This window comes from Pelodiscus sinensis, chromosome 13, assembly GCF_049634645.1.
Source record: "Pelodiscus sinensis isolate JC-2024 chromosome 13, ASM4963464v1, whole genome shotgun sequence".
NCBI lineage: Eukaryota > Metazoa > Chordata > Testudines > Trionychidae > Pelodiscus > Pelodiscus sinensis.
This window is the reverse complement of record NC_134723.1, coordinates 801,570-813,469: the sequence shown is the minus strand read 5'-3', so window position 1 is coordinate 813,469 and position 11,900 is coordinate 801,570. Positions and strand designations below refer to the sequence as shown.

General features: G+C 62.8%; 1 protein-coding gene across 10 annotated transcripts in view; it reads left to right on the top strand.

The window, feature by feature from the left end:
* Window positions 1-11,637, top strand: part of F8 (coagulation factor VIII) — an 87,073-nt gene extending 75,436 nt beyond the window's left edge. For 8 of the 10 annotated variants that reach the window (XM_075941252.1, XM_075941246.1, XM_075941250.1 and 5 more), the window contains 9 exons: window positions 37-219; window positions 995-1,111; window positions 2,853-2,924; window positions 3,555-3,640; window positions 7,530-7,685; window positions 8,163-8,307; window positions 9,028-9,176; window positions 9,730-9,906; window positions 11,111-11,637. In XM_075941252.1, the coding sequence (XP_075797367.1) occupies window positions 37-219; window positions 995-1,111; window positions 2,853-2,924; window positions 3,555-3,640; window positions 7,530-7,685; window positions 8,163-8,307; window positions 9,028-9,176; window positions 9,730-9,906; window positions 11,111-11,266 (1,241 nt within the window). In that variant the 3' untranslated portion in view covers window positions 11,267-11,637. Of the gene's footprint in view, window positions 1-36; window positions 220-994; window positions 1,112-2,852; window positions 2,925-3,554; window positions 3,641-7,529; window positions 7,686-8,162; window positions 8,308-9,027; window positions 9,177-9,729; window positions 9,907-11,110 lie in introns of those variants that run through there. The other 2 variants (XM_075941247.1, XM_075941253.1) reach the window with 2 other exon arrangements.
* The last annotated feature ends 263 nt before the right edge of the window (window positions 11,638-11,900 follow it).

Genomic DNA, 11,900 nt, shown 5'->3' with positions numbered 1-11,900 from the left:
GCCACAGCCCGGGCCACGCTCACTCTTCTCCCGCAGCTATCAACGGCTACATGCAGGACTCGCTGCCCGGGCTGGTGGTGGCTCAGCACCAGAGGGTGCGCTGGCACCTACTCAACATGGGCAGCACGGAGGACATCCACGCGGTCCATTTCCACGGGCAGCTCTTCTCTGTCAGGACGAACCACGAGTACCAAATGGGAGTCTACAACCTCTACCCCGGTACAAGCCGCCCGGGCGCTGGAGTGAGCCACTCTCCGGGAGGGGCCTGAGGCAGGAGCCAGCAGGCCAGCCGCCCCGCTCTGAGTAGTGCAGACTAGCACCAGCCCCCTTCGGGAGACACGAGCCTCAGCCTGGGAAACTGGCGGGAACCAGCCCCTGAGTGTGGGCCCAAGGGCCATTAGCTGCTGATGCCTTGTTCCGGTTTCCCAACACTTTGTGCAGCGAGCTCCATGTCAATGGCTAGGGCCCCAGAGCAGGAGTGTGGAAGTGCCTAAAAGGGGGGCACAGCACCCAAACCATGGCCCCTCCCCTGTGCTGCACCATGCCCTGGCCCTGCCCCCACTACCCTGCTACAAGCCCTGCCCCCGCACTCCCATGGCCCCAAGCCCTGCCCCCGCACTCCCCTTTCCCTGTGAGCCCCAGCCCTCACACCACCTCTTCCCCCAGACCCTCCCCCCATTGCTCACCTTTGGGGCTGTGGCCCACTGGCCCTCCCCTTCCAGCCCCTGCTCCCAGGTGCGAGTCACAGGCTATGCAGATTTGCTTAATTATTATTACATAGCAAACTCAAGTGCATCGATTGGGCCACACTCATTCCCTGCCCTGGCTTTGGGCAGTTACTCCAGGGCCTGTGGGCCCAGGTGTCACTGGGAAGCTGCCTGGCACCCGGACCCCCGGCAGCACTTTACTCCCATGCAGCTGGCACCAGGGCGGGCGGAGCCGTGGCTGAAAGAACTAACCCTAACTCTGCCCCCCTCCCCTTCTTGTGAGCCAGGTGTCTTTGGGACGGTGGAAATGCGGCCCGCCCACCCGGGGATCTGGCGGGTGGAGAGCGAGGTTGGAGAGCACCAGCAGGCCGGAATGAGCGCCTTGTTCCTTGTGTATGACCCGAGTGAGTAGCTCGTCTTGCCCCCTGCCGAGAATTCCCTGTGAGCCAGCTGGGGAGAGACGCACCCAGGCGAGCCTGCTGGAGAGCAGGGCTCACGCTCCTCCGGCCACTTAGGCGCTTCTGAAAATGGGACCCTCGTGCCCCTCAGGGTGGCAGCGTTTCCCCCTCAGTCAGCTGTGGGCGACTGATCGCCTGCCTGAGCGAGCCTGCAGGAGGGACAGCAGGATAGGGGCCAGCCTGCAGTGAACTACATCCCCAGCCGGGGGGCGGGAGGAGCATGTGATTATGGGTGCAAAGCTGGAGGCCAGCGTAAACCACCCGTACAGATTTGCTCCCAGCAACTTGATTTTCAAACCCTAAGAAGCCATGGGCCACGTGTTCTGCTTAGAAGAAGCGCACGGGCTCTTGTCCAGGGGAAAAGGCAACACGCCATGTTAGTGAGAGTACAACATGAAAAGAGCAGAAATGTGAGTGTGCTTGTCACCGCAAACGCATGTGCCAGTCCAGCTGGCTCCCTGAACTGGGAAATACCCCTCTGTAGATAGGCAAACTGAGTCACGAAGAGCCACGCTTTGTCTGCGCTACGGGGATTTTCCGGGAGATATCCTGTTAAAAACTCTGCTGCGTCCAGGGAACGCGTCTGCTCTTCTGCTTTTTTTGCAGACGAGCAGGCACGCTCTTTCGGAAGCCCTGTCTTTCTCCTTCCACAAGGAAGAAGGGTTCTTCCAAAAGAGGAGGCTTTTCTGAAATTTGGCCAACTGTAGACGGACCAAATTTCGAAAAAGTCACTTCTGAAAAAACTATCGGGAAAAGGTATGCAAATTGCGGAGCACAGTTTGCGTCCCTTTTTCCGACGGTTCCTTGTAGTGCAGACATAGCCTCACAGGGGCTGGCGTGTTCAGCCACGCTATGTACCATGTGAAGTGGTGCGAAACGTGGATTGGGAACTGCAGCCCAGTCTGTCCGCTCAAGTGCAAATCAGCTTCCACCTCATTCAAATCCTAGCTTTGCAACTGAAGGAAAGGGGCGGTTTGTTACACTTCGTAGATCATAGACTCCTTGGGCTAGGAGGGACCCTACGGCTCCTACCCAGCCCCTGCCAAGACACAGGCACTTGGTCTGACAAAGGAACGGTCCCTTTCCTTTCTTAAGGACGCATTGCATGTGTGCCCAAAAATCTTTGTTTGAAGACACATTAGAAAGCTCCACTGCCCCAGCCCTGCAGAGCACAAGGGGCAGCTCTCTGGTGTTTTAAAGTCCAGGTTGTCATGGAAATAAACATGCCCGTGCTCTGCAGATCAGCAAAGGACGTGAAGCCAGGGGGTGCTGCTGAGACCTGTATATGAAGATTTGTCTTTACAAGACACCCAGAGCCCAGCACCAGCAGCAATTCCAGGCCCAGGGTAGAACACCAGAGGGCCAGGCCCAGACAAGCTGCCTGGTGCTTGGGTTGTGCTGCCCACGCTGGCTGGTGCCCAGTGAGCTGCCAGCTGTGCTGCTGGCACGCCCTTCCCGCACAGCCAGAGCTCCCACATGCCCGCCTGGCTGCCTCCCGGGCGATTGGCCCTGCCCCCTGCGGTGCCCTCACTGGCGTCCAGAGGTCACCGGCCCTGGGGCGGCGCCCAGGCTTAGCGTACACGCTGTGCTGAGCCACACACGGGACTCGGTGTCCGGGACGAAAGCCTCGGGCGCCAAAGGGCAACACCAGCCCCATTCACCGTCTCTCCTCTTCCCTCGGCTGCAGAGTGTCAGATCCCGCTGGGCCTGGCCTCCGGGAACATCGCCGACTCTCAGATCACAGCGTCAGGCCAGTACGGTGAGTGCTGGGCTAGTGATGACCGGGGAAGGGCCAGGGCTCAGCCAACACGTGTGGGCCAGGCCTGACTCCTCCACCAGCCAGAGACACAAGGCCTTTTCCTGGAGCGGCTCCTGCTCCCCGCCAGGTGCCCTCCTTCCACCCAGCTCCAGAACCCCTTCGCTGGCCCCTTTCCCGGGGCTTCTCACCTTTTCTGGGTTCCTGGAGCCCTGCACACGCTGCTGGGGATTTCACCTGCACCCTGGAGCGGAGCGGGCGATTGTCCAGCCAGGCCCAGAGGGCTCCACCGCGCACAGGGAGACGGGGCGTCTGCAGCAGGCAGGTGATCAGCACTTTGGGTGCAGGTCAGCTCTCCCTGCCTGCAGTGCCCAGCAACCCCTTCTGGCAGCCAGAGCAGCCCTCCCCTCCCCCAGCTCCCAGAGCGGCCCTGTCTGCGCCTGGGATGGGCCCCAGACAGCGCACGAGCCCCGGTCCCTGGGGGGCGGGTGGCCAGAGGGGAGCAGGGCTCTGTCTGCAACCGAGCCGACATCTGGGAGTGCCGAGCTCTCTGGCCCCTGCCCTTCCCACGCGGCTGCGGTCCCAGGTCTGGCAGGCAGCCCACGGGCACCTCCCTCGTGTGCTTCCCCGCAGAGCAATGGGCACCGCGGCTGGCCCGCTTGGACCAGTCGGGCTCCGTCAACGCCTGGAGCACAGACGGCGGCAACTCCTGGATCCAGGTCGGTGTCGCTAACGCGGCCGCGCCTTGGCCTGCACGTTGGCCGCAGAGAGGCAGTGAGCAGAGCGCTCGGGGAACCCCCTCTGCGTCTGCGCCCCGTGTCCCCGGTGCCCCCGCCCCGCCGCCAGGCTGGGATCTATCACCCCCGAACCTTCCTACCTACCTACACCCCCTCGCACTCCCCATGCACCCCTCCAGACCCTACGCACGCACCCCCCTCCAGACCCTACGCACGCACCCCCTCCAGACCCTACGCACGCACCCCCCTTAGACCCTACGCACGCACCCCCCTTAGACCCTACGCACGCACCCCCCTCCAGACCCTACGCACGCACCCCCCTTAGACCCTACGCACGCACCTCCCTTAGACCCTACGCACACACCCCCTCCAAACCCTACACATACACCCCCCTCCAAACCCTACGTACGCACCCCCCAACACCCTACACATACACCCCCCTCCAGACCCTACGCACGCACCCCCCTCCAGACCCTACGCACGCACCCCCTCCAAACCCTACGCACGCACCCCCCTTAGACCCTACGCACACACCCCCTCCAAACCCTACGCACGCACCCCCTCCAAACCCTACGCACGCACCCCCCTTAGACCCTACGCACACACCCCCCTCCAGACCCTACGCACGCACCCCCTCCAAACCCTACGCACGCACCCCCCTCCAGACCCTACGCACGCACCCCCCTCCAGACCCTACGCACACACCCCCTCCAAACCCTACACATACACCCCCCTCCAAACCCTACGTACGCACCCCCCCACACCCTACACATACACCCCCCTCCAAATCCTACGTACGCACCCCCCTCCAGACCCTACGCACGCACCCCCCTCCAGACCCTACACACGCACCCCCCTTAGACCCTACGCACGCACCCCCTCCAAACCCTACGCACACACCCCCTCCAAACCCTACGCACGCACCCCCCTTAGACCCTACGCACACACCCCCTCCAAACCCTACACATACACCCCCTCCAAACCCTACGTACGCACCCCCCCACACCCTACGCACGCACCCCCCCTCCAGACCCTACGCACGCACCCCCCTGCAGACCCTACGCACGCACCCCCCCTCCAGACCCTACGCATGCACCCCCCCTCCAGACCCTACGCACGCACCCCCCTCCAAACTCTACGCACGCACCCCCCTCCAGACCCTACGCACGCACCCCCCTTAGACCCTACGCACGCACCCCCCTCCAGACCCTACGCACGCACCTCCCTTAGACCCTACGCACACACCCCCTCCAAACCCTACACATACACCCCCCTCCAAACCCTACGTACGCACCCCCCTTAGACCCTACGCACGCACCCCCCTTAGACCCTACGCACGCACCCCCTCCAAACCCTACGCACGCACCCCCCTTAGACCCTACGCACGCACCCCCCTCCAGACCCTACGCACGCACCCCCCCTTAGACCCTACGCACGCACCCCCTCCAAACCCTACGCACGCACCCCCCTTAGACCCTACGCACGCACCCCCCTTAGACCCTACGCACGCACCCCCTCCAAACCCTACGCACGCACCCCCCTTAGACCCTACGCACGCACCCCCTCCAAACCCTACGCATGCACCCCCTTCCAGACCCTACGCACGCACCTCCCTTAGACCCTACGCACACACCCCCTCCAAACCCTACACATACACCCCCCTCCAAATCCTACGCACGCACCCCCCTCCAGACCCTACGCACGCACCCCCCCTTAGACCCTACGCACACACCCCCTCCAAACCCTACGCACGCACCCCCTCCAAACCCTACGCACGCACCCCCCTTAGACCCTACGCACACACCCCCCTCCAGACCCTACGCACGCACCCCCTCCAAACCCTACGCACGCACCCCCCTTAGACCCTACGCACGCACCCCCCTCCAGACCCTACGCACACACCCCCTCCAAACCCTACGCACGCACCCCCCTTAGACCCTACGCACACACCCCCTCCAAACCCTACACATACACCCCCTCCAAACCCTACGTACGCACCCCCCCACACCCTACGCACGCACCCCCCCTCCAGACCCTACGCACGCACCCCCCTGCAGACCCTACGCACGCACCCCCCCTCCAGACCCTACGCATGCACCCCCCCTCCAGACCCTACGCACGCACCCCCCTCCAAACTCTACGCACGCACCCCCCTCCAGACCCTACGCACGCACCCCCCTCCAAACTCTACGCACGCACCCCCCTCCAGACCCTACGCACGCACCCCCCTCCAAACTCTACGCACGCACCCCCCTCCAAACCCTACGCACGCACCCCCCTCCAAACTCTACGCACGCACCCCCCTCAGACTCTGCGCACGCACCCCCCTCCAGACCCTACGCACGCACCCCCCTCCAAACTCTACGCACGCACCCCCCTCCAAACCCTACGCACACACCCCCTCCAAACCCTACACATACACCCCCCCTCCAAACCCTACGTACGCACCCCCCCACACCCTACACATACACCCCCCTCCAAATCCTACGTACGCACCCCCCTCCAGACCCTACGCACGCACCCCCCTCCAGACCCTACGTACGCACCCCCCTTAGACCCTACGCACGCACCCCCTCCAAACCCTACGCACGCACCCCCTCCAAACCCTACGCACGCACCCCCCTTAGACCCTACGCACGCACCCCCTCCAAGCCCTACGCACACACCCCCTCCAAACCCTACGCACGCACCCCCCTTAGACCCTACGCACGCACCCCCCCACACCCTAGACACGCACCCCCCTCCAGACCCTACACACGCACCCTCTGCAAACCCTAGACACGCACACACGTTTCCCCCAGGGCTACCCTCCCCTTTCCCCCTTCTGCCGGGCTCTGTGCTCCCCCCAGACTGTGCCGCTCTGGAGCAGCCTGAGAGCCCCAGTGGGATGCGCTGTGGGCGCTGGGAGTAGCAGCCGGTCCCGGTGCCGCAGGAAGGGCCCCTGGTGCAGACACCCCTCGCTGCACCTTGGCTCTGGCATCGCCCGGCCCTCTGGGGGAGCCGCCAGTGTCCGGCTCCCTCTGCTGGAGAGAAGAGGAAGATTTCACGATTCCCTTTGGAGAGAGGTGCCCGTTAATGACCAGAACAGGCGCGCTGCCCCCCTGTGCATTCAAGGGGGGCGCTCTGCCCCCTGCAGGCCCATGCACTGTAACACTGCCACCCCGCTCCAGCTGCTGTGTGCGGACGCCAGGCCTAAGGCCAGGGGCGGGGCAGTCCCCCAGCCGGAACAAGTCTCAGCCAGCCTGGCTCTGGTCAGCCCCGATTCACATACGCCCCAGACCAGCCCACACTTGTAAACAGGAGCCTAGGCACTGCCCAGCCAGACGTGGCCCATGGTCCCATTTGCTCCAGTGTTGTCAGCAGTGGCCAGTACCAACTGCTTCAGAGGAAGTACAGATCCCCCACCGGACAGCTATGGAATAACCTAGCCAGGAGGGAGCCCCTATCAGCTGCGGGTTCACTGTGCCCTGCAGTCGGAAAGTTGATGTCCTTTTTACGGCTTTATCTAATAAAACTTTGGGCATTCGTCTTCTTAACATAAATGTCAAATCCTTTTATCCATCTTGCGATACGCTTGGACCAGTGGCAAGGAGTTCCAAAGGTTAACAATCTATGTTTGAGACCCCAGCCTTTCCTTTTCCCGGGGTTCAGTTCATCCCGTCTCAGTTGCATGGAATGCCCAAAGCTCTGCTGGGACACCGAAGGGGAGTTTACACCACAGAAGTCACCGCCATGTTCAGATCATTGGAACAAGGCAAATAACCCTGTGATGTGCCAGCATAGAAGGAAGCTCCTGCCCGACCCCAAGCCTGTGCAGGAAGCACTGTCACTGGCGATCCCCTACAGGACTTGACTCTGCCTCCCCTCGCAGGTGGATCTGCTGCGTCCCACCATCCTTCACGGCATAAAGACCCAGGGGGCCCGGCAAAAGCTCTCCAGCCTCTACATCTCCCAGTTTGTCATCTTCTATGGCCTTGATGGCAAGTGGTGGAAGAGCTACAAGGGAAATGCCACCAGCTCCCAGATGGTAAGTGAAGGAGAGAACACAGATCTGCCTGGAACTGACTGATGGGCCAAGCATCCGGTCTGCGGCAGTGGCCAGAACCCTCCAGCTCTTATAAATCTCTACTGCTATCCCAGGGTAAAGAACTTCCCCAGCAGGTGGTAAGTTTTCGCCTAAGGTGGTAAGTTCATTTCTCTAGTAATTGCACCCTAGTTCATCCCATGGCAGATGTTTTTGTCCAGATAGGTGTCTGATCATTTGGAAACCTACTCTTCAGTGACATCATGTGGCAGGGAGTTCCACTGGCTCTTTTTGAGTTGTATGGAATAGGATTTCTTCGTATCCACGTGAACAGTGTTTATATTCATTTCTCCGAGCCCTGTTCCTGGTTAATAGGTGCCAAACTGGAGGGACCTTCTCGCCACTCAGCAATCTGTAGACCGCTGTCCTCTTCCTTCTGCGGGCACTGGAGTAACTGGCCCATCTCCTCCCTCCCTGCAGGTGTTCTTTGGGAATGTGGATGCAACGGGAGTGCAAGATAATCACTTCAACCCGCCAATCATCGCTCGGTATATCCGCCTGCACCCCACGCACTACAGCATCCGGACCACGCTGCGCATGGAGCTCATTGGCTGTGATCTGAACAGTAAGTCCCTCCGTGTGGCCCTGGCTCCTCCGCTGTGGCCTCTAGCTCCCCTGAGGCGCTGAACTCGGCTCCCGCCGATTTCTGCCCGAGCTGAGGGTGCTCCGGGCCTGCAGGGTCGGACCACACTGGAGCTGGCTCCGGGCATCCCGGGAGGAAGGGGCGTGATGTGCTCGAAAGCCGCCTTGCCGACGGAGGGCTCTAGGGGTTCTGGGAGGCCAGTGGAGCCAGCACTCGGGGGGTGTTGGCCGCGGGGAGCACGTCCAGCCTCAGCTCTGCTGGGGGCCCTGTTTGCTCAGCTGCCCTATTCAGGCCAGGGGAGCCCGGGAGCGGGTGGAGTCCCCCTCTCACGCTCACTGGCTCAGCGGCGGAGGGAGCGCTGTGCCGGGTACTCCAAGCAGTGCTGAGGGCTGCCGGGGGCTGGCTGCCCTGGCCCCACCCTTTCCACCTGAGTGCAGAGCCGGGCCCGTCCCCCACCTTGCCCAGGGGCCCCTGGGAGCCACGCTGGATAGGGACGGGCCACTCGAGCTGCGCTGGGGATTGGGCCAATCTGGAGACGTGGGTGCTGGGCTGGCGGGGGCTGAGCTGTAGCCAGATAGAAGGCGCGTGCGCGGCAGGACTGTGACCTGCTCCGGCTAGAACAGGTTGGCCAGTGGGCCACCAAATGTGAGTAATGGGCAAGGAGAAGGCCCCTTGGTTCCTAGCGCTTCCCCTCTCTTCCAGGCTGCTCCATGCCCTTAGGAATGGAGAACAAAGGCATCTCCAACCAGCAGATCTCTGCCTCCTCCCACAGCACGACTGTGTTCTCCAGCTGGGCTCCCTCGCAGGCCCGACTGAACCTGCAGGAGAGGACGAACGCCTGGAGGCCAAAGGTACCCCAGGGCCAGCCTCCCCAGGGAGTCCCTGTGGGAAAGGGCAGAGGAGCAGTGGGTCGGCTGTAGCTGCTGCAGGCCCCGCCCACAACACAAGGAAAGTGTGACTGTGCCGCCCCCAACACGCCGCACTGAGTTGTGCCTTTTGCACAGCACGTGCGTATCACGCTGGGCAGGTGCATCTGCACCCATCATGCTCCCTGCCACGGGGCCCCGAGCACGGTGGGGAAATCAAATGAACTGCCCCCAGTGCTCGGCAGAGCACCCGAAGCAGGCACTTTGGGATGGTCAGCCTGGTGCCGCCGGTGCTCTCGGGTCCTCCCTTGGGTCCAGGAGCATGCGTCAGTCTAGCAGGCGACACCTGGTAGTTTGGCGCCAGCCGGGTGCAGACAGGTACCAGCTCCGCTCAGGCTTTGTCCTCACTGCCTGGGGCTGAGGACACTGCGAGCAGCAGGAGGGAGGTGGTGGCTCTGGCATGGGAGGAGAGGGGAGCGTTCGCGCTGTCTGGTGGCCGTTCCCAAAGGGGACAGGTGGCTGGTGTGTCGTTCCCCAGGTGGACAGCCCCACGGAGTGGCTGCAGGTGGACTTTGAGAAGATCATGAGGGTCACTGGAATTGTAACCCAGGGTGCCAAAGCCATCTTCAGTCCCATGTTCGTGAAGGAGTTTGCAGTCTCCAGCAGCCAGGATGGCTCGCACTGGACTCCGGTCCTGCAGGACGGCAAGGAAAAGGTGAAGGGAGCCCGGCTGGTGCCTAGGAGGTCCAGGAAAGCCCAGCCGATCACAGACACTGGCACTTCCGGGCTCATGCTTGGGGGGGCTGGCAACCGACAGCAGTTCCAGGGGGTTGGCATGGCTAGCGCCAGGCCACCTGGCAGCGATGTGCGACCGGCCAGTGCTTGCTTGCCTTGCAGGGAGGAGCAGCTGGGGCTCAGGGTCAGGTCTGTTCTCATGCAATCCCCCAGAGTCCTGTTCCCGGGGCTGTCTGGGCCACTCGCTCGTTCCCAGAACAGCAGCCACTGCAGTGTTTTCTGGGGAGGTGTGGCCCCGCCTGGCTGGCAGAGGTGAAAGAGGCCCGGATGGGCGCTCCGGTGAGACCCAGCCACCAGGCCGGGCTCTCTCCTCCAGAGTGTTGCAGGCTGGGGCTGGGCCCTGCGCTTTGGGGAGACGCAGGGCTGGGGTGGTGCAGGGCCTCACAGCAATGCAGTCAGCCCTGCTCTGCTCCATCCAGCCCCCTCTTCAGGGGCACGTGGGCCTGGGCTGTGCAACAGGCCCTTCTCTGCACCACTCCGCTACAGCTGCCTCGCCAGCTCCAGGTGGCGCTCGGGAGAGGAAGGGCAGGGGCTGGGGAGAAGGGGCAGAAAGGGGCAGGTGCCCAGCCCCCCGGGATGGCCTTGCCTGCCCTCAGCTTTTGTGTCAGATGTGATCCGTCTGCTCTTTTCCTACACCCAGGTGTTGAACAGCGCCCGGCGCCCTGCCTGCCCATGCTGGGGGCTGGAGCAGAGCGCGGAGAAAGCCTAGTGGAGCAATTCGCTGCCTGCTCCTAACCCAGGGCAGAGCTGGTTCCTCTAGTTTATTCTCCAGACCCTTGTGCTGTTCATCTTCCAAGGTCCCAAGTGATGAAGTTTCTGTCCCTTCTCTTGGGGCTCTCTAGTGCGGGCCGCTAGCCCCTGCTGCTCGAATCCCCTCCTGCCCTTATCTTCCCTCGCCTGCAGCCCCCGGAATAATTCCCCTCCTTCAGACCCAGGGAGCGCCTCCCGTAGCACTGTCCTGCCCCCGACGGGTAGCCAGGGGGCAGCTTCCTCCCTCGGGTAATCCACTGACGGCCCAGGCTGGGGCGGGGGCGGGGACGAGACTCTGAATCTTTCCGAGGGGCAGAGAGCGGCCCGGCCATGGCAGAGCAGAGAAGGTGCCAACCGTTGCTTCCTCCCACCAGGTCTTCCAGGGCAACCAAGATCATCTCAGCACCGTGGTGAACACCCTGGACCCGCCGCTCTTTGCCCGGTATCTGAGGATACGCCCCCGCCGGTGGCATCACCACATCGCCCTGAGGACGGAGTTCCTAGGCTGCGAGGCCCAGCAAACATACTGAGGGGCCGCTGGCTTTGGGGCCAGGACCTCGCTTTGGCAGGATGCTGAACCGTCGCCCGCCTGACAGCCCCAAAGGGGAAGATCTTCCCCAGCCCGGAGGAAGAGCCACACTCGGTGCAGGCCTGCGCAGAACAGCACCATTGACCTCAGCGCACTGGCAGGGAGTGTGGCACAGAGCATCTCAAGCTTGAAAGGCCTGCAGGCCGCTGCTTCCCGCCTCTGGCGCCTCTGCTGTGCCGTGTAGTGGGCACAGAACAGCACCGTTAAACCGTCGTTTCCCAGCACACGTCAGCCAGCCCTGCCTCCTCCCCGGGCTCAGCCAGCCTTGAACCGGGCCCCGAGGCAGCAAGAATAGCAGCTAATAATTAATTAGCCACTGAGTCTGCCTCCTTATTCTTCAGAAACTCTCAGGAACTGGCCCGGGCCCCAGCCTGAAGGATGGAGGGTGCGGCCCGGAGAGATAAGGCTGTGGCCCAGGAGCCACGTTTCGCAATCAGCGGGGTTCTGCACCCCTGGCTGGGCTGGGCTGGGCTGGCTCAGCAGGGTGCCTGCAGCCGTGCCGCCTGGCTCCGGGCTGGGACTCTTCCCACGTGCCCTTTGGCTTCCCTTCCTGTGCTTAGCCAATAGCGAGCCGG